Source organism: Haemorhous mexicanus, chromosome Z (genome assembly GCF_027477595.1).
Source record: "Haemorhous mexicanus isolate bHaeMex1 chromosome Z, bHaeMex1.pri, whole genome shotgun sequence".
Classification (NCBI taxonomy): Eukaryota; Metazoa; Chordata; class Aves; order Passeriformes; family Fringillidae; genus Haemorhous; species Haemorhous mexicanus.
Genome location: NC_082381.1, coordinates 68,679,164 through 68,701,967, shown reverse-complemented (window position 1 = coordinate 68,701,967; position 22,804 = coordinate 68,679,164). Strand labels below are relative to the sequence as shown.

Below are 22,804 nucleotides of genomic sequence, written 5' to 3'. Positions count from 1 at the left end.
GTAGGCGCGCAGGGCAGGTGGCTCTGCCGCGGGAGCGGGGACGGGAGCCGTGTCCGGTGCGCGGGTGGGTGGGTGGGTGGGTGAGTGGGGGAGGGCCCGGCGTGTGGGGGAGGGAGGGGGGGGCGGCAGCAGAGGCCGCCCGGTCCGATTGGAAGCCGGGGAAGCCCGGAGCCGCCCGCGGCTGGCGGTAGGTTCTCGGTCCTCGCTCGAGGAGCCGGGCCTGAGCCCTGGGCCTAGGGGGGGCTGCCGCGGGCAGACAGTGGGGTAGGAAACCTGACTGCCTGTGGGGTTCATTGCCTCAGCTCCTGGAGCGATTCCCGCAGCCTGCCCTCCCTGCCGTGGGCTCCGTTATGCACGGCTTCCAGGTGGGCAGGATGGGCGAGGCGAGCCGAGGTCTCCTCTTGGTACCCTTTGCACTGAGTCAGAATCACTGCAAGAGAAATTGGACAGAACACAATGGGTTGAGGGACACGGCTGTAGCAGCGGGGCTCTGCTGCAGGTTGTACGTGAAGCAAGGTCGGCAGTGTGCTCATAGCACCTTTATAAAAAGGTTTGTCACTACTACACGTTGTAGGACAGGTGAAACAGGTACCAATGTACCGCCAAAAGGTTTTAAGATAGGGGATTACTTATTTTCTCCATAATGAACACTAGCTCTAAACGGATCCCAGAAAACCGGTGTGAAAAAAGGCTTGTAGTCAATTCTAGGCAGACTAGACAAATGAATGTAATTGCATTTATTGCTTTTATTGCATCTCAGTTTTTCTAAAGAGCTGCATTTGATAGGAAGCACTGAAATAGTAGGAGGTTACATTGTGGTAAAGAGAATGGAGCTGAATTTCAGCATGAAATGGGAAAATGGTTGCCTCACATGGTCTTTTAAAAAATGGTAGTCGTGTGCCTACTGCACAAAGTGTACAGTTTTTGTCCTATTTCACACCCTTTGTTCATTTCAAATTAGGATTGAGGGATATTAGCAGATAGAAAATAAGAATCAGAATATTTTCTTTTTATAAGGCTCCTGCTGCTGTTGAAAATTAAGTGATTTATTTTCTGACACTAAATAAAGTGTGCATGTATTTTTTTTTCCTGATTTACATTCCTATTTTTTCTACAGTCATTTTTGCTCTTCTCATTGGCTGTCTTTGTCTTACAGATTTTTCCATCAAAAAGAATGCAAGAAGGGTTTTTTATTTTCTTTATATAAAAGGTTTATCTTTGGTTGCAGTTTGTATTTGCACAATGAAGATACCTCCTTCTTAAGTAAAAATCAGTAAAATGGGGAATGGTTGCTGCACTTCATTAATTGAGATTTTTTTTTTTCCTCAAGTCATCATTTAAGTGTGCCCAAATAATTGTTTCATGAAAGACAGTATTCTTGAGTGTGTCATAATGACTTCTTAACTTTCAAAAGTCAAGGAGCTGGTCACAAAAATCTTGAATAGGTTCTGTCCCAGCTTCTATTTTTCCTGAGGACATCTTAACATGACATTAAAATTTCCATTCTTAGCAGGTGTCAAGTATTATGCCTTACATAAAATAAAATTATGTTAGGGTTTGATTCTTTTCGTTAAAATAGGCAGCTTTGCAGAAGGAGGCTTTTTCCAATTAATTTTTTTTCCTGTTCAGATTCAAAAGGTTTAAAGATGTAGATTTAATGCAATAAAATACATGGGGAAAAAAACTAGCTAGATAATTAAGCATAGAAGTCTGTTTACTTTATGAGGATATTCTTAAATATGAAAAAATAAAAGAAGACACACTGATTTAAACAATTTTAGTGTTCTAAAAAAAAATTTCTTGGATTCATGAATTCTGGGGTGTTTCTTTGAAAATCTTCAAAATCAGGTTTTGAGTATGAAAATCCATGTACATGAGTGAGACAGGTACCAACATGCTGTACTATACACTGGTATCAATATAATGAAAGGAAAGGGAAAGAAACTGTGAACACTGTCATTTCTCTTGCTGAGGAAGAAAACCAGCAAGAAACTGAGGCTGGGAAAAGGCAGAAGAAGGAATGGCACTGGAAGACAAAGAAATGGGAAGAACTTCCATAGTAATTTTCCTATTTCACACTTACAACAGTAATATATCTGTTTCTTTCATTGAAGTATCAGGTCCAACACCTCAGAAATTACAAAGGCCAAACAAGACATTTTGGGCATTTTTGCCTTTCCCCGTGATCTGTGGACTGCATAAACTCTCCTGTGTATTGCAGCAGCAACTTTTCATGTGGTCAGAAGTAACAGCTACCACCTTTCTAACCACAGCAGGCTCCTGGAGAGCAGCTTGTCTATTAGATGGAATTTGCAGAACAAAATTATTTCCTGGACTGGGTGAGACACAGCTGTTGAGCTGGCAAGCATTTGTGGACTTTATTTGACCCATGGAGCACCAGTTAGACCATGCTAAACAATGTTGTTAACGTATTTTGAGGACATACCTGTTCCATCATTCTTGCTATAAAGCAAGAAATGCCTGGCTTGGAAAGATTTCTTTAGAATAGTTTGGGTTAGTTCAATAGTCTAACCATTGTTCAGCAGGAGTCAGGATGAGGTAGCTTAGAAAATATGTAAGATAATATGTACATCAAGTATTATCTTTTCAGAGCAGCCTAGGAATTAGGGACTTCTAGCAAAAAACTGTTTTTTTTCAAATGGTCTTGTATAAAAATCTTTCCAGTGATACCTTTTTATATTGAAACTGTCTCCTAATACTCTTGATGGTTATGTTGAAAGTTACAGGTTAAAAATTGATCCTTGTTCATTCTCTCCATCCTCTTTATGATCATTTAGATCTTTGGAGCATTTCCTTGGTTGTGCTTTATTCTGTGATTTTTTATTTTTTTTTTCCCCACTCCAAAGAATCCCAGTCTGCTTAGTATTTGTACTTTGAGTGGAGTCCATTGCTCGATGCAGCTGATTGTTTCTAAGTATTTGTTATTTCTATGTAATCATGACTTGGTAGAACAGAAAAAAGTTTTGGCAAGTGGGAGAACAGAAGACAAGAGAGTATAACTGTTCAGAAATGATCAGAAATGCAAGTAATATGCACGTAGCCTGAATTTCTGTGCTTTGTTCTACTCCACCTCTACTAAATTCTGTCATTTCTTTCTTTGCAACTGCTTCTGTGTTGTGGTTTCTATTGAACTGTTTTGTCTCCAGAATGATTAGATGTCTCACAACTCCTCCTGTGTATGTAAAGTCAGAAGTGTGTGACATTTATTAAGACTAAAATTCATTTTGTTAGTGGTTTTAAACTTTTCTGTGTTGTGACATTCTTTTTCATCTCTTTGTGGCTGCCTTTTGTACACTGTATTGTCATGAGTAAATAATCATTAGTAAATTTTGTGACTTCATTAATCCCAGCTTTTTGTAGATAATGTATAAAGACATGAAAGAGTACAGAAGCCTGCATGGAACCCTGCAGGATTCCTCAAGTCACATCGTTTCACTCAGAAAAATAAGCAGCCATTTTTAACAGCCTAATTTTTATAACCATTTACCTGCAAGAGGATCTACCTTCTCATCCCACAACAACATAGCTTCTTTAGGACCTTTTGATCAATGATCTGTGGAAATCAGATAGATTATATTAACTGAACTATAGATTTTTGAGTCTGAATTTTTCTCTGTAGAGGAGACTTTTTTGGTAAATGTTATCTGTGTTTAGATTAGAGCAGGTGAGGTGAGGATGGTGGTGATTTTACTTGTTTCTGAGCAAAATATTACTGGGCACTTGTGTTTTTCATACCATCTCTAACAGACACTTTTTATTTCTTCAGTGGAAAGTTAGATAAGCAAAGTTCTTTGCCATATTAATTGTGGTGGAACAATATTTCACATAACCTGTAACCAACCTGTGAAGCACAGTGTTACTAAATCACTTTTCACTCAAAAGCCAGAAAAGAAAGCAGGCTTCATATCCTTCCCTAATTTGTGGTGTTGAGCAGGCTGTTTGTGACTTTGCAAGCCCTGAAATGAACATGGTGTGTTCATAATGAATTGTCTTCCCAAGGACATGGGAAGACTGATTTAAGGTGGTAAGCAAGTAATACAGAGTAGGTCATTATCTGCTATGAAGACACACAGTTTTCCGACTAACTGGTGATGGCAAGGGAACATTTCTCATTGCTTTGACTGTATGAGACAAGATTAGTGAGAAGTCAAAGCATATTTCCATGGAAGAGGCTGAACTGATTAGCACTGGCTATCAATCAGAGGAAGCGTTTACAAACTCCCAGTATTTTTCTCTGTCCTGCAGTACCAGCTCTTTTTCAGATAGAGTCAGCAAGCTGTTTGTCATGCGTTGGCTGGTTGCATTCAACTGCCGAGCTATCCTGGGAGTGTGTTGTTTGCACTAAACAGCCTGCACTTGCTGTTTATGGCTGTCATGATGGAAATATGATACATGCTTACACAGCAGCACCTGAGGGAGCTGTAGGGCCTTAAAAGCAAATTTTTTCCCACTGTTTTTCCACAATTCACCTGACAGTAGAACCAAGCAATAAGACAACCTCAGTTAATGCCTTGTGCCTCAGACTCAGTATAGCACAATTACTGTGTGCAATGTTGGTAAGAATATTCTTTCCTGAGATCCTGCAAGCAAGTTACTTTGGTGGAGGTTTGCTGTGACAGGCAATGGATACAGTTCACAGAATGCTGTGAAACCTAAATTAGTAGTACTAGTAATTTGTGGTTTGGGTTTTGGGATATGTTGGGGTTTTTTTGTTTGGTTCATTGGTTGTTGGGTTTTGGGTACCATAATTTTAGAGATCAGACACTGCAGAAACCATACCTTAGCATTTCTGTGTGTTGCACTGCAGACTACTGTGTGGAAATCACCTCCTTATATGAAAGCAAATCAGACCAGTTTCCAAATTCCTTTTGTTTAAAGACTATTGGAGGAAAAGGGGAGAAGAAATAAGTAAGTTGTGTCATGCTTGAGTACACTGGCTTAGTTCTTACTTAAGGTCTGGGCTATTTGTTAGCTGTCGTGGAGCACATTTTCATTTAGTTTTCTGATTTTAATTCTATCGGAAAACCAGTAAACATTTGTTGTCAGATAGTAAGGTCGTGAGCACTGAGGGTAATGAATGCATCAATAAATGTTTTTAAATGTTTGTATGGCTTGTAGGTTTTTTGACTTGCTCGTTTTGACTGGAAGAGCTAAAAGTAGTTAATGCTGACTGTACAGTGAACTCTGTTGCAGAGAATTTCTTTTTTCTGAAAGGTGTGACAAAATTAAGGTTTAGTGTCAAAAGCTGCTAGATTTTCTGTGTCTTCAAATGCAGCTTTAAAAATCAGTTTCCAATGGCAGTTATGGAACTTTAAATTAGGAAGTACTAACTTGCTATCATTTTGCTACAGTAAGATATGTCTGTGCCAAACAGTTATGACACAGAGCCAAATACTTTTCCAAGGAAAATGGCCCAGGAATTCAAGGCATGTATTCAGTGTTCCATATACTGTTAAGAGCCAAACATGTGAGAGGACTGAGAAGTGAAATGGAAAAAAGAGTTCATATACGTTTGTCTGGTGGGAAGAAGTGATGTATTGAAGGGCTATAGTTTCATTCCTTTGGCTTTGTCTTCCTGTGAATAACTTTGAGCCATTTAACTCTGCTGTTTCTGTCTTGGATTGGATTTTTTTTTAAATTATGTTCTTGTTTTACCTTGTACTACCCAGTTATCTTATTTTGGTTGATTTTTTCATTGCTTTACTGTTAAATACACAGTTCTTGTCTAAAGTTGTGCATCAAAACTGAAAGTAATATAAAAATGTATTTTAAATTCAAGCAAAAACTAAGAATCTCTAAATAATATGAATATTTTAGCCTGTTAAATTTTTTATAAAGCCCATCTCTGAAACAGACCAATGGTAGTGTGCATTTTATTAGATCCTGCTGAACTGAGATTTGGTTTTGAAATCCTTTTCAACTTAATTTAATTTTTTTTTTAAATTCCATTTCATGTGAGGCTTGACTGTTAAAAACTTTACTTAAACCATGCCTGTCTGCTATCATTCGTATATATTTGGTAGCACTTGACCCTGACTTCCAGAGAAATACTGATGTGTATGGCTGTTACTCAAGTACTAAATAGCTTGTCCTGAGGCAAACTGTCAGTTTTTATATTGCCTTAGTAGGGTGTGTCTAGTTTTCTGTTTTGTTTTTGTTTTGGTGAGGCCACTAGGTGGAGTCACAACCTTGAGCCCCTGTGGGTATTGATTTGCAGGTATCTAGTGGGTACAGTCTTCAGACACACAGTGCTGCTTTCCAGCATGCAGCACTGCTTCTGCAGCCTGGAAGACCAGGAAGTGTTGTCTAGCTTAGATATGCTGTTTCAAAAAATAGAAAGACCAAAATGTTTCTCCTGAATTTGAACTCCAGCATTTTTCATAGTGTGTGTTACTGAATGAAAAAGTTGTTCATGGCATTGATTGTGATTTGCACACACACACACACACACACACACACACACATATATATATACAGAACCCTCTGTCTTTCTCTCTTTTAAAAATCTTGGCTCTCATTTCACTTTCTGAAGCTGTTACTTCTTCACTTTCTGAAGCTGTTATTCTCTTTTGTCAGGAGAGAATATAGTTTTCCATCCTGCATGAATCCAATATACCCTGATTTTTGTGTGGCCACATGGAACTGTAAAATGTATTTGCAAGTACAATAAGTATACAAGTGCATATAAGTACAAATGTATTTGCAAGTATAAGTCTGTATATATTTTTCCCAGAAATACATTAGTTCATTTACTTCACTCTGTGAAATTATACTTGTAATTGTAACTAATACAGTTTAGGTGAGGATTAATTTGAAAACTGAAAGTGCCATTAAAAAGTCTTTGATGAAATTAAAACTATCAATTTATAAAAATCAGACTTAAAGGAGACAGCAGGCTTAAATTTTGACTGTATTATATAATGATTCTCAGTAGTAGGAGCATCTTGGCTTTTGTCTGTATTTTCTGAAGCTGGTGCTATGTCTCCCTGCTGCTTCTTCACAGATTGTGGCTTTCTTGTTTTATTTTAATAGTGTTAATGGAAAATGCCAACAAAAGGCTGCTTGACACACATTTCAGTCGCAGAAAATGTTTCTAAGCAAAACCAGACTTAGATAAATGTTTAATATGTTTAAGATATTGCACAAGTTAAGAATCAAGTCTGTAAATCCAATTGCGTTGTTTGTCTTTGCAGTAGTTATGTTGGCCACTGTATTGCTGTAATGGAGTATTATAAAGGTTCTTCTAAAATCAAATCAAATTTCTATTTTCCAGAAGTAGCAAGTAATCAAACTGTAGATTTTTTGGTGAAAGAAATTACCTGGCATTCTGCAATTATTGCAGTCTGCAACTTAGAAGCTTTGCTTTATTCTTTAAAATACTTTTTTAGAGGTAACTACTAAGTTTTTAAGTGTTGTTCAACTTACTCTGCTTTTGGTAGAAAATACCATTCTTACTGCTTTTGGGATTGGCAGATTAGCTGGTTTCACAAATTATGTTTCCACCATGATTTGTGAAAACAGCTGTGTCTGTAATAATCTCTTTTATAACTGAAAGTCCAAATGAAGCCTTGTGTGCCTTTCCTCCTGATGTCCTCCTAAATGGATGAAGCACTGCACAAATGCATAAAATATTTCATTCAGCCCTATATATGATTCCATTGGCATTATTAGATGCCATAGGACCCACCCCAGAGAAAGGCCAGTGCAAGTTGCCAATAGAGGCTGGTTAGATATTTACTATAAAAATGCAATATAAATAAAATTGTGTTAATATTGAAGGACCTCACAGAAATGGAGAAACTGGAAGGAGATGTGGGGTGATCAAATCTAGAACCATGCTACCTTAGTTAACCAAGTAACCTAATACATTTTATAAGCCAGTCAAGCACCATGTTATAAATAGAGACATTTTTACTTGCTGGGACTTACTGGACATCTCTTTCAGAGTCTCACTGCCCTGATGCTTACATATGTCTGTTGCAATGCTAGCTTTCCTGACCAATTTATTCTAATTTGTTCTTATGCCTGTATTGCCTCTTAACATCAATAGTTCTTTTAACTTTAGGACATTTAAATGGTATGCTTAATGACAGCGATCCTCTTGAGACTCTCTTTGCAAGACTAAATTCATGATTTCATGTGTGTTTCTGGCAGTAGAGAAAGTTTAGGTTGCTACTTTCACTTTTTACTTTACTGACACTTTGCTTAGGCCAACACAGCTGTTTTGAAGTCACTCATCAAAAGGGTGAGGGGACTGATTACTTGCTAAAAAGCTGTCACACCTGGATGGTTTTGGTCCACTTTATTTTTCACCTATATGCTGTCCTGAATATTTTCTAAGTATCACTCTAGCAACAATTGTGCTGATGCCATTGATGGAGTGAGGTACAGGGGCAGAAATGAGCAACAGAGGGAGGAATACTTAAATACAGAAATGTCTGAAGGCAATGCTGTTGCTGGAAGTGAGCCTTATACTTAACCCTTGTTCAAATGGCTTGTCCAGATGCCTCTAGTGTTCTGCACTACACCAGGCTTGTTCAGATGCCTCTAGTGTTCTTCACTACACCAGAGAAAACTGAGTGTGATAGCTGGAACAGTTTGAACCAAACAGTTCAGGCATTAGCAACAGCCTATGCAAGGCAATATCCTGCCATCTAATTTAAACTGAATCAACTTCTGATTGCTCAGTGCAAGCAGTAGTTGGCTATTCTGTAATGCTGGTGCTGTTTACCAAAAGCAAGTCTAAAATAATATTTGTACCTGCTTGGTTCAGTGTTTGAAGAAAACTCTTCACTGTAGTATCTGGTTCTTAGAATTATTAGTAGAACTTATATATATCTGGGAAGTTAAAGAACCTCAGCGATACAATTTAATATTTTCTCCCTAATAGCATGTCAAATGTAACTGCAGAGTATTTTTGGGCTTCATATTATTTTAGTTATACTCTTCTTTCTTGTTTCTTTACAGTCTATTTACAATTTTTGGTTTTGGCATTGTTTCTTTGTTTTCTTTTTGAGCAAAGTTATTCAAATATTGCAGTCTGATACATGGAGTTTTACGACTTTATTTATTTATAGTTTTATGTAGATAAATAATTCAAAACATTAAGCCATGAAAGAAATGGCCAAGATTTCACCTTTGCATAAATATTTACATCCAGTTTTTTCTTAAGCTGATGTCAGTTTGTTGTTTAGTACAGTCTGAGTGACTGGTAGCAAGGTAGCAACATATATGTAAATAATTATTTGAAGAATTACGTGTAGCAACTGATTTTACATGAAATGTTATATTACAGTTCTTGAAGGCCCACCATCTCATTTGGTGAATTAGAAAAACTTTCTGATTTGTACTTCTTTTTTTGATCTACATAAATGACTGCATCTTCCTCTCAACAGAACAAACAAGGTATCAGCGTTTCAAAACTGGGCAGTTCTCTGTTTTCCTGTTTCTAACAGCTAGTCAACAACTTGCTGATATTTATGCCAATAATTTATACAGCTCTCAAGTTTGTAGGTATATGTCTTAAGTAAGCTAGCCAATATACTAAGAAAATCAGGTGGCATCTTTTTTTTGTATTTAAAAATAGTGTTCTCTGGTAATCTGAGACCCTACATTCCAGTTCATGAACTCAGTCCAACTTTAATTATTAATAAATCTTGTTGCACGGGTTGAAATTGATGTAATATGTTGGTGCTGTGACTGTTTTAGTGTTTGTCTTGGATGATATGCAGTTGGTCAGAGGCAGGGCTGTATTGTCTAAATTTCTAGGTGAAGATACTGAATGACTGAAAGCAATAGCTTCTCTTTAAAAATAATATCTGCTTAGTATCCTTCCCTTTAGCATACTTTTTGTTGCTCAGGCTGTTGTTTTCCTTTGACTCCACTTTACTTTTATTTTGACTTCTGTGTGAAACATTGTGTAGTCTTTCTCATGTTCTTGGGTATGGGGTGGGTGGTGTGGGGTAGAGTTCAGAGACATGAGCCTGTTTCTGAGAAGCTTCCTTTTACGTCCCAAGAGGTTTTACCAGACCTGTGCTATCAATGTGTGAAAAACTAGATACAGAGCAGTCAGGCACAAACAGATACTGAGAATCTGTTTGTGCCTTAATGAAGTGCTGTTCTTTAATGGGTTTGTAGATTTAGGGTAGATTTCAGTAGATTTTGAGGATGGGAAACTAGCGTATTCTGAGAATGTTATTATTTAAGCTTTTGCTTTCATGACAGCAGCTTCATTTATCCTAAACTTTTATCTGAAATTCAAAGTTTCAGTAGTTCAGTGGAGAAGTTGCTAAAGCCCAAGCACCAGAACTCAGTTGGTATCAAAGAAGAAGAACAGAAGTGGTTCTTTACTCACACTTCATTTACAAGTGAATTTGTCAATATTCTGGATGCAGATGTTCCTGTATGCCACTAAAGGGAAAAGTAAACAACTTACCTACATCAGAATGGAAAGATCTGAAGAATCTGTGGTAATAAGGAAAATAAAGTTTCAATATAAAGCATAGGTAGAAATGTTGTCTTTGTTTTTGTTGTGCATCAAATAATTTCGGTTAGGCTATTTCTGGAGAAATTCTGTTATAGAATTGGAAGACTTTCTACAAAAAGTTTTGCCTTCCTTCAAACAGAAGACATGCATGCAGCCCTTCTCAGTTTGTTGGCATTTCTCTCTTCTGCTTTGTTATACTGTCAGGCTAACTTTGGCTGTCTTTTCTGCATGCTCCCTGCATTGTATGCCAAAACCTCTCTGTGCACTTTTGCACATACCAGACAGATTTTACAATGAAAGCAATACAGGTACAATGGCTAGTGTTAAGAGAAAAGGTTACTTAATGTAAAACAGTGTGAAGAAAACATCCCTTTATTAGCAAGATCTCTGTGTATTTCTTTAGTTATTGTTGAAAATTTTAAGTTATCATTTTACCATAACAACATGTGATTATTTTTTTTTAAATTATGTAGCTGAAATAGGAAGACAGATAGTAAGTCTCTGACAGCCACGGATCCTCCTGATAGTATGATAGTAAAAGATGTGGCAATTTTGACAACTTGAATGCAAGCTTAATTTTAAAGAAGCTGGAATACTGTTGATTAGAACTATAGTTGATAGATTATTGATACATAAATCATAGTAAAAGAAGGTACCTCTTCTGGTAAAAGAGTGAAACTGCCTATTTAAAATCCAACACAGCTGAAGGAATAAATTTGCAGATGAGTACCAACTAGGTTTCCCCCCATGCTGATTATGTCGCAGAAATCCTGTATATGTATAAAATTATTTGCTATTATGAATACAATTGGTGATGTTTTTATGTCTTATTTTGTGTAACTTTGCAGTTACTGTTCTTTGTCATCTACAAATCACTATGTGGGTTCTATTCCTTACTTCAAAAATGTTAGTACTGTCTATTTCTGTAGAGTTCCAGTAACTGCAATGCTGTTTTCCTTAGAAGGCTGAGTCGTAATTTAATCTGTATGGTTTTGTCAATACCAAATTTTTTGTCCCTGTTTGCACTTAGTCATACTCTAAATTAAAAAGGTAGAAGGCAGATTTATTTAAAAATTAGACTTAATTGATAAAGATAACAGCTCTAAAAAGGACTTTGTTCCTCCTTCTAAAAATATTCTGATGCTGGTTTTTTAATATTTACTCTAAACTGTCTCTTGAACTTGAATCTTGCTATGTAAAGATCATTTTTATACTTTCAGGTCTATTGGGCCACGGCTTCTGTTGAGAATGACATTAGGAGCAGAAATTACTAGCCAGCTCAAGGCTTCTTCATACATAGCAGCAGGACGAAACCTTTTGAGATGGGACCTGTCACCAGAGGAAATTAGAGCAAGAACAGAAGAACTTATCAGGAAGACAAAACATGTATATGACAGCGTAGGGATGCTTGAAATTGAAAAAGTAACACATGAAAATACCATACGGGCTTTGGCAGATATAGAAGTGGAATATGCAGGTTAGCATGTGTTTTCTGTATTTCTTTGCATAAGGCATTCCATCTGCACATTAGGAAGCACTGAGAAAAAATAGTTGTTGCTTCCAATTTTGATCCCTGCTGTTCTTGCGTGAAATGTGTAGAGGCTTCTCAAGAGTCCATAATCTTTCAGGACCTCCCAGAGACCTGCATTAGTCATCTGTTTTGGTTTTGCATGTGAAGCTCCGCACAGTTACTTTTCCAGCCCTGTGCAGCTGCCAGGGGACACTGCAGCAGTGTAGGCTGCAGTGTCTGTGGTATGCATAGTGCATTACACGTGGTAAGCAGTGCTTTTTTCAGACACTGCGGAATCTGACACAAACAAGTTGAATGGAGAAATGGAAACGGTGATAAACTGATAGGGGAGAAAATGCGGTGATGAGGAAATTTTGAATGTGCTATTGAAAGAAGATTTCTTTACTTGCTCACATTTAAATTGTGGCCTGTGAGGTCTCGAAGAATCCAGAGAGATATTGGTCATGCAATCACATCTAGATTGTTCTGAATGAATTATCAAGCCATACCAATATGTGGGTGGGTTTTAGTGGTCAAACATGGGTCATTCCGTAAATTTGTTAATAATTGTAAAGTAAAATACAAACTGCATATTGTGTGTCTTTGTTGAGAAAAATCTTTCCGATGGTGGCTGTATTATTTATAAAACAGTGAGTGTAATAGATGTCAAATTCTTTTAAATACTCTAAAAAAATCTACAGTAGCCACACAGGTGCTAGAAACAGCCACCTTGGCTGGGAGCAAAATCTTTGACTAGCAAACAAGCACAGTTGGCATCTCAAATGATTATACTGTAGTATTACTCACATTTCACATTACTTTAAGTTGCACATCCAGTGAATTGGCTGGAATTTATTCTGGCATACTCAGAAAGACAGTAATCTTCAAAAAAAAGCCTACTGCCAGCTTCAGTTTTAGTTGTACCAATATACTGATTTGGTATAATTATTGTAAATCTTTTCATGACTAGGGTTTACAGAAGGAAAATCTGTGTTTAACTCAGAAAACATTGGTCATCAGCTTTTCAGCACAGCCACCAAGACTTGGTGGAAAATGTATGTTTTTCACTACATAATATTGCAATAGTGGGTCACATTTAAGCTTTTAATGCTAATCTTCAAAGCTCTATGTGAAATTATCATGACCTGCTGTGAAACAGCCCATGGCATATGAGAGGAATGTATTACCACCACAAGACTTCCATAAGAAACTTGGAATTTAAGGCCTGTGTGTCCCTTTCACATAAAGACCTACCCCAGTAACTGCAGCTCATTGTCCAAAAAGACAGAGATGACAATAGACTTTAAATTACACTTGGAAGCTGCCAAAACTCAGTTTATAATTTTGAAACATCTTTGCATAAGGGCAGGAGGTGAAGGGGCAGTTTTCCTATGAACTTCAAGAGGAATCACATGCCCATGGTTGCATTTCTGAATCTGTCTCAGAGCTTGATAAAATGACTGATATCACATAAAATTACTAAGCTTTAAATCAACCTAATATGTTGTTTCTCTAAAATCTACTTTTGGAAAGGTAGATGGTAGAGACATTGTAATTTGATTTTTAATTAAGCAAATTAATTTTTTTTAGGATTTCGATTCAATGTCATTGTAAGATGTAATAGTCCTTTAATAGCAAGGATTTACTTAATCTCAAAAGTATATCCTAAAAAAGTAGTATTACTCAGCTTCCAATCTCTAGAAGTTCAGAATGCACGGACAGCATCTTCCCTGTTTGCCATGTTGTTTCTTCTTAAACACAGAAGAGTGCAGTACATGGGGATTTGACGCTGTGCTCATAACAATATAAAAATAACTTCAGGACAGATGGGCTTATTTGAAAGATTCAGAGCTTCTGACTTTAAATGCTAACATGGGAGCATCTGTGCCAGCTATGAAACGTCAGTCTTCACTTACATGACTTTTAGAAGATGAAGCATTTCTAATGTATTTATATACCATTCAGCTGATTTTGTAGAAGATGATGACATAATTAGGCTTGGGGTTTAGAATCTTCTGTAAAATGTTTATGTGTTACAATGGTGTGTGGTTTTGTCCATACACCTATTCAATTTTATATTACATGTGATCATTCTATTTGCTATTTGTGTCAGGTTGTTTTGAATACTTTTCTCTTTTGTCTTTTATAAATGACAGAAGAGGGAAAGCTCCTTATCCTTAAAGCGTGTCTATCCTTCTGTGATCATTGTCTCTTATTTAAACAGTGGAAAGAAGCATGTTGGATTTTCCCCAGCACGTCTCCCCTGACATAGAGATACGCTTAGCAAGTACAGAGGCTGACAAAAAACTGTCAAATTTTGATGTGGAGATGAGCATGAGAGAAGATGTGTTTCAGAAGATTGTTTATTTACAGGTAAATAACGGTATGTCTGCATAAGTTGTGACATGTATCTAAATTTATCTAAAATTATTTGGCATACACAATGCCTTTCAAAATAACTCTGTGTTTCGTCCGTGTCTGTGCCACTCAAATCTTTGCAGTGGGACACTGCTGTACAGCAGAAAACAGTAGTCTTTGCCTCTCATATCTAGATCTTTGTATACTTCTCTTTCCATTGCAATAGCTTTGACTTTTGTCTAGTCTTCCAAAGAACTGATACAAGGCATCTAAACTAAAAGAGAGAAGCCTATTAGGAAAAAACTTCTTTGTTTTCTGCTAGCTGAGCTTGTTCCAAGAGGGAGGGAAGAAAAGAGGGAATACAGCACTTACATTATCTTACACTGCTTCTGAATTTGTGTCCAAAATTCTGCTTTATTGAAAAAGTTGAGAATTTTAAATATAGAAGTTGTTTTAAGTTATGTAGGTTAAGGAGAACATATAAATGGGATTGACCTCTGAAATTACCTCTTTTGATCAGCTAGTTATGGACAATTACATTCTCTTCTTCATCTGTTTCTTTAGCCTCAAAATAAAACTATGTTAAAAGATGCATTTAGTGTTGAACCAGTTTCTATCCTTTTTGTGTTTCTCTTTAGCTTCTCTTTTAATTGAGCACCTATAGGTATCTCATATTCTTCATTTGTACTGTTTATTTTGTAGCTCAAAGAAAGAATATTTGATTTTGTTCCAATATGTCTGGTGCATATAATGCAAGGACACCGTCTAATGTGATAACAAAAAAATGTATGTTTTTCTATGTTTTATATGTGATTTTTTTCTCTCAACCCACTGATTTTTAATCTTCTTGTAATGTTCATAAGATATTGGAGCGCTATTTCTTGGAGTCACCATTTTTGGGTTTTGCAGGCTTGAGTGGGAATTAGACTAATACTTGCAGAACCGTACTAAATTGCCTTCCATTACCATTGTTTTCTTTAGCTGTGTTTTCCGGGGAAATTTTCAAGTGCTCTCCTCTAGCTTGGTATTCTTGTTACATATTTGTGGAAGTATATAATAACCCCGTTCTGAGTATGTTCTGTTGTGTGTTGGCAGACGGTGCCTTGTGTTGATTTTTTCCCTTTTGTATTTTATGTTGATTTTTTCTTCTTCCCCTGCTCTGTTGCTAGTAATTAAATGGCTTGATTTGTATGTATTATCTACTGTGATTTTCCCTACCCTCCACTATAGAATGTACAGATACATTGAGGACTAACCTAACATATCTGTGTATCTATCTATTTTTAATTTACAGGACTATCTGACAGTAGGTAGTGAAAACTGATTGCTGTTATTCACTACTATTACTCTCTTAATTTTTTTTCTCATTTGGTGTTTTCTTATTTCATTTTCCCTTGCAGCAGTCTTTGACCTTTATAGCAATTAGAATTTTTGTTTAAGTTTTTTAGAAGTTTTTCTTAACTGCAGCATGCAAGCATGTTTTAGCATTAGTTTGCCAGAGATGCAATTTCTGACTATATATCCACTTCTAATAACTGTTAAACTAGTAAGAGTTTTGCTTTCAAACAAACATGAAATTTCCAGTAGTGCCAGACTGGTCAAATATTCATATTTCCAAATCATAAAGTTCTTGTTAATTTTTTCTAAATTTCTAACACTTCCTCTTGTTAGAAACTCTCAGTTAAAAAGTCAGGCTCCAGGAACACATGAATAAAGAACTTCCACAAACAGAATTCAGATTTCGGCTGAAATTATTTCGCCAATTCAAAAAAGCAGTAAACAGTTGGATTATATCAGGCTTTTCATGGCCTCACTGGTGATTTAATAATTCAGGTAGATTAATTTATTTTCATGATTCTTCAGGGGGCCAGATTGTATTGGGATGAAGAGAATGAGGGCCCTCACACTTCCATGTTATTTATAACACAGCATACTAAGAGGTGAGCAAATCTGCTTGACCTCAGGGACATGCAGAATGTTTTAGCTCCTCTTAATGGGGTCTAAAGTTTTCTAAGTTAACAACAGTATTCCTTCTAAATTATGCTTAATTTAAGAGCTGTTGGTGGAGTTAAATGACTGATGTTTTTACATTTAATTCAAGAAAATGTTAATATAGTAGTCACTCTCTTTTCCCCACACATTAGGGGGGAAAATTTCTGCATAAAATTATGTTGTTAAATATGCTCCATATTTTATTCTTTGAAAAACTTGTATTTTGAGGTTTGAAACTTGGAATAAAGGTGAATTTGGTAGTGAAACTGTAATTTCAAATCTTGTAACTCCTAACATGTGCGCATACTGACTAGTAGAGGCAGGCTTAAGAATGTTGCCAGTCTGCTCCACCCATATGCCCTCAGGTGAGCCTGATGTAAAGAGCTGCTTCAGGTTTTGTTCCCGGAATTCTGAGTTGGTTTTGTTTCTTACTCTGTCTGAAGATTTCTTCCTGGAATAAATTAGCAAGGTTCTCCAAAACAGCTATGAAATGGTATATAAAATCATCAACCAGGACAATTCTAAAAGTTCTGAGAGTCCCAAAATTTCATGTGTGTAGTACATTCAAGATGATGGTCCTTGTGGATCCCTTCCAACTCAGAATTTTCTGTGATACTGTTTTATTTTTGTCACTGACAGCTTGGTTCTGGAGAAGACAAATATGCTCAAATTTTATGCCATCTGATATTCCAAAGTGACACTTTTAATCTTTTGGGGTTTTTCTTCAATCCCTCAGACTTTTAGGGTACAGTGTTATAGCACTGATTTTCTTCAACTATGTAAAAGAAAGCTATCTCTACAGAAAAAGCTTAAGTGCACTGTACTGTAAACTGAAAGGACTTGCCATTATGACAGCATGTAAATTTGCTGAGACATTTGGTAAAAGAATATTATTTTAAAAACATTCTATATGAATATAAGAATATTTTTGTGCAAGGTAACTGTTTTGGGGGAGTTCTTCACATTAAAATCCAGGATGTTCCCTTTTTTAATAAGACAGTGTTTTCAAGAAAAACTGTTGAAACCCATATAATGCTTGGTATAGTTCTTAAAATGTATTATAAATTCAATTATTCTGTACTGTCATTTCAGCAAACCTGTGATCTTGAAAATGTAAAGCCTGAAACAAAGCGATATCTGGAGAAATCTGTTCAAGTGGGGAGAAGAAACGGACTCCATCTTCCTAAAGAAGTGCAGAAAGTAAATATGGACTACTTTTTTATAAAGCAAACGTTACCAACTGTTGAAGGGATAAATTTCTGGTTAGTTAGGTGTACTAAGCGTATATTTGAACTTCGTGCTTTTTGGATCTGCTGAATTACTGCTCTGATCTTAACTCATCTTACTTCCAGATTCATCCTTTAAACTTCAATCACTTGAAGGTTTTTAAACTAATCTGATAGATATCCATGATACACAGTAGATAGAGGTGGTCTGCATCACTTAGTAGCCTTGAGACTAAAAGAAGCCTAGCTGAAAAAGTTGTATTATATATTACAATTGTAGAGAGTGCCTAAATTAGATTCCTAGGGAAGAGACCTCTCAAAAATTTTACTAGTGAGTCTGCACTTCTATTCAAAAGTATGTATAACTGTTGTAAACACACAGCTACACTAGTTTCACTTAATTTTAAAATGTGTAAAATGTGTCTAAGATTTTGGTCCTGAACAAAAATCAAAGTTGTTTAGAGGAAAAAACAGCCTGCTCTGTGATTTTTTCTTCATTAAGAGAAACTGACTTAGAAAGCAATTGTCAGACAATTAGGAAGTAAAGTTGTCTCTATCTGAGATGCTGTGGCATCCCACCCTTAATGGGAAGGGAGAACCCAAGATTCATATAGATGCTTGTGGTTGAAAGGAACAACAAAATTGGGGGGGGTCTGCAAAATCTTACAAACTTTTATTAGTAAACTGGGTACTTGGTCTGGAAATTGGTACACGAGTCCCTGACCTAGCATAAGCACATGGGAGTGAGTTTTATATAAAAGTGATAGAGTGAAGAGAAAAATACAGTGAGATAAATTAATTGACGAGGGGAAGAGAGAAAGAAGAAAGGGAGCGAGATTGATTCCTCCAGCATCAATCCAGCTACCTAGGTGTCCAGAGTCCTAGGGGCACTGCCTGGGCCTGGATGGGGGTACTGTTTTGTAGACAAGCTTTCCTTGCCCTGGAGAAAAGCTTTGCACTTTCTATGCTAATTAGTTGTCATGCACAGTCTGTTCTTTACACCGTTCTAGAAATGGGTCAGAGGGCTTTGGGGGTCTTTGGTGATCTTGTTCCCCCCATGCAGTCTGGGCCTGCTTCTCCACCTCATTTCTCTGTCTGTGCTGTACTGAGCTGTGGTTATCTCCAGGAGGTAGATCTAAGACCTTTGTCCCAGAAAAGTGCTGTCCTACCTCTGTGTGGCCCCTTGTCCAGTCACATCTTGTCCTTTCTCACAGCATGTTATTGCCAACAGTCCTTGGCTGTTGTTACCTAAAGTCCTTGGTTAGTGCCACAGCCGCCCTGCTATTGGTGCTTCAGACATACAAACTAGCTCTTATCTTGTGGGATTCTACAGATGCCAACATAGTTATCTTCAAATTCTGAGTGATATTTCTGACTGTATTATGACCTTAATTTCTGACTGTTGAATAAACTTAACCCTTTGTAGAAAATAATCAATCTTTATCCACATCCTTCTGCTAGTGAGAGCAGTTTGATGTATATTTTCATATAACTGATGCCTCTAAAGGTATTTTGAAATTCCTTAGGGAACAATAGTTGAATTACATTTAGTTTTTTATTTGGTGTGTGTTCTCTTACTGGTAACTACTATGTTATTTGAATTTGACAATATTGTAGAAACTCGATATGAGATATATTGGGAAATGTTTCAGAAATATGACTATCAGGGTTTTACAATATTTTAGAATATTTTTGTCTTGTGAGAGCATCCTCTTCTTTCTGTCATACCATACCTGTACAATTCCAAAAGAGTGGTTTTTAGTAGGTTGCATGCTTTTTAACTCCCTTAGTTCTCATTGATCTCAGTGGTTATTTTTACATGTAAAATCTTAATTTAGCAAATAAAAGAAAGTATTTTCATTTTAGCACATGAAACTGTTTAATGAATCTGTTTAATCTCTTTAGTCCTCTCTAAGCTGAATTTAAAATGTTGGAGGGCTAGCCCTTGGTCACAATGTTGCTCAGGACTGAAGAAACACAAAAGGAAGACTGACAGGGAATGAAGTATGATGCTACCTGCAATGTGTAATTTGCTCAGTCCTGGTATTTACTGTTGGTTAGTAGAGAGCCTATCTGAAAAAAATGAAATGTTATTCATGTGGAAGATAAAAATTGCCAGTTTTGATTTTTGTTTTTGCACTAAGTTCAGTTTATACCCAATACAGGAAATAAAGACAATGAAGAAAAAATTGAATGAGCTGTGTATAGACTTTAACAAAAACCTGAACGAGGAAAGCACATTTCTTGTATTTTCCAAGGAAGAACTTGGTGAGTAGGGTGCTTTCTGTTTCTGTTTTTTCAGCCTTCCAGTTTTTTGGATTAGCTGATCTTTGCCCTGTGCACGATGGTTAGATCAAGTGAAATTCTGACTGTTTCCCAGTCTTTTCTGTTTCCTTTTTAGTCCTTCTCCAGAACCAGTTCAAAGTTATCTTTTGCAGGTGTTCATGATGTCTTCATACATTTGTGCTTCCTGAGGTTTTTGTCTTGCATCAAGTTAGAATGTTGGTCCTACTTCCTTTAGCATAACTTTACTCTGTTCCTTTTCTCAATTATCATCAAGCAATCTCCTGTGTAATTATTGGAAAAGCTTTTCTTCGTCCTGTAATAAAGTTTAACTACTTCAGTAATTTAAACCAAGCTAGAGATTTCATGTGACAGAGATTTTGGGGATTCGTTATCTGAAGACATCACATAAAATGTGCTCTAATAACAGAGATTTTTTTTTTTATGGTATTCAGTTTTTATCTGATGGCCTTACATGTATTCCTCTTTTGCTCTCAGGTGTTTCCAAATTTGCTTTGCTTGGTGGAATTTGAAAAAGTCTTAGCAAATTGTAAAAAAGGAGGTATATTTCTGTGGAGATTTCTGATCTCAAAGTGGATTGCGGCAAAACAAATGCAACAATCTCACAAAAACAGAGGGGAGTAGATAATTTTGGTAAACATTGTTTATTAAATTGTGTTCTATAGATGGCCTTCCTGATGACTTTATTAACAGTTTAGAGAAGACTGAGAAAGACAAATATAAAGTTACCTTAAAGTATCCCCACTATTTTCCTGTTATGAAGAAGTGCTGCATTTCAGAAACCAGGAGAAAAATGGAATCTGCATTTAACTCAAGATGCAAAGAGGTATGTTGTGTACTGGCTGTTCTGCAGTGCAGTGATAGGGTTGAAAAATTGAGCTATACGTTCAAATGTTAGGTTTGAGCTTTGCACATTGTAGAGTATTTTGAAATCAAAACTTACCAGCGTGATCTTTAACAGTGCCTTGCTCCAATTTATTCTGATATCCTTCTGAGACCTTAGAAGTTGACAATCTGCTTCTGTGTGCATATTTGTACATATCTTAATGTTCAAGTGGTTCTGTTAAAAGAAGTGGAATTTTGATCTTCTGTGAAATTTCTCTACAGTGTTCTGCAGATGCCTATGGACACTTTCCTCACAGACAAGGATGTCTGATTGTGGCTTCTGTAGTCCTTTGAGATTTTTCAGAATAGAGGGGGGTTATTTAAAGACAGGTTTTAATTATAAATACAGATGATTGAATGTGAAATCAACAGATTGCACGTGTACTAGACAGGTACAAAATAAAAAAGCATTGAAAGAGCATATGACATTCAGACGATTGTACCAACCATGCATTAGAGAACAATAGCAGAGTTGAGATTTTGTGCTTGAAATGCTTGCAAATGTGATGAGTACAAGATAAAATGGCATCAGGAACTGAACACTTTGCAAGTCAACATGCATAAAGAGATTTCTTGATAAAACTGTGTGACAGTCTTTGAATCTACTGTTTAATATTTTTTCCCCCACAAATCTCACTTTTCCAGAACTAGAGATTTAAACAGTTATGTTTTCAGGTTCTTGAGGCTTCTGTAAGACATTTAAGTCATATTCTAGGGTTTTCTGTTTCAGATCTTTCTCTGACTGCTATTGTTAGAGTGGCAAAGGAGGAAAATTTGCAAACCAGCTTTGAACGTTGGCACAATAATTAGCAATCTGTCTTCATCACTAACAAGCAATTAAGCCTGCTGCCAGCCATTTCCTTATTGTCTTTCACATGTAAATGTTTGATAAAGGAAATAAGCTCTTCACAACCTGAAAGAAAATGGTGTATATTTTGATTAAATAAAAAAGATAAGTTGTAATAATAAGGAGTGTAATGAATCGGGTCAGCTAGAAAACCAGCTACCTGCAAACACTGAGAGGAAGTATTCCAACTAGCTAAACTAAGGTTATATTATATTTTAATCTGAAAGTGTTTCATTTGAAATATTTTCTATATCTTAGGATTACAGATATTATGAGATAATTGTTTCGTTAACATGTGTTTTCTGGTTTCATTTTACAAATTTGCCTACTTTCTTTTTTAGGAGAACACAAAAATTCTTCAGCAGTTGCTCCCACTAAGGGCAAAAGTAGCAGAGCTTCTTGGCTATAACACACACGCCAACTTTGTCCTGGAGGTAAACACTGCCAAGAGCACAGATAACGTAGCAGCCTTCTTAGGTTTGTTCACATTTGTAAGCAATATTTGTATATTTAATGTAGTAACATGTCCCCTTAGCCAAGCTGAATTTAAATACATAACTGGGTCACAGCACCCATGATGTTTAGCCAGAAAAGGAGCTCTGCTGCCTCTGTTCTGGCATATATATTTTTTAGATTATAGCTACACAAATGAAGTTATTCCACATCGGGAAGCACAAGGCAAATTGTGAGAATATTAAGGTTTAATAACTTGCTTACACTGGCTGTCACAAGTTCTTTGTGACAGCCACTGTAAGCAAATGACGAAACCTTTCTCTCCCCCAAAATGCAGTTACTCTAATTTAGGACCAGAGTAACATGTGCAGCTTAAGCAGTTTTATCAGTTCAAGAGACTGCATCAGGACTGCAGCTTTTCATTCCCAATTTTTTGTGAATCTGTAGCCTTGGTGTCTTTTTCTGGTACAGCTGGTTTAAGTATAAAACTTCACTGTATGAGATGATGCAAATTCCATGAGCTGAATTAAAAGATTATATCTGGAGTGATGGATTAAATCTGGAATTTAAAAGCCCTGTAATGGAATTTGATTGGAAAACAGAGGTATCTTGAAAATTTTAAACACAGCAGTTTATGAATTAATTTAGAGTCCTCCTGTCAATATCAGTGGACTCTTGGATGTAAAGTTAACCTCTGCTCTCTCTTAGCTGCACTGAATAGT

General features: G+C 36.5%; 1 protein-coding gene across 1 annotated transcript in view; it reads left to right on the top strand.

The window, feature by feature from the left end:
* Nucleotides 1-22,804, top strand: part of NLN (neurolysin) — a 36,719-nt gene that overhangs the window by 160 nt on the left and 13,755 nt on the right. Inside the window, exons 2-7 of the mRNA XM_059836675.1 lie at nt 11,728-11,984; nt 14,242-14,390; nt 17,460-17,567; nt 19,759-19,861; nt 20,563-20,723; nt 21,971-22,106. Coding sequence (XP_059692658.1) covers nt 11,728-11,984; nt 14,242-14,390; nt 17,460-17,567; nt 19,759-19,861; nt 20,563-20,723; nt 21,971-22,106 — 914 coding nt within the window. The remainder of the gene's footprint in view (nt 1-11,727; nt 11,985-14,241; nt 14,391-17,459; nt 17,568-19,758; nt 19,862-20,562; nt 20,724-21,970; nt 22,107-22,804) is intronic.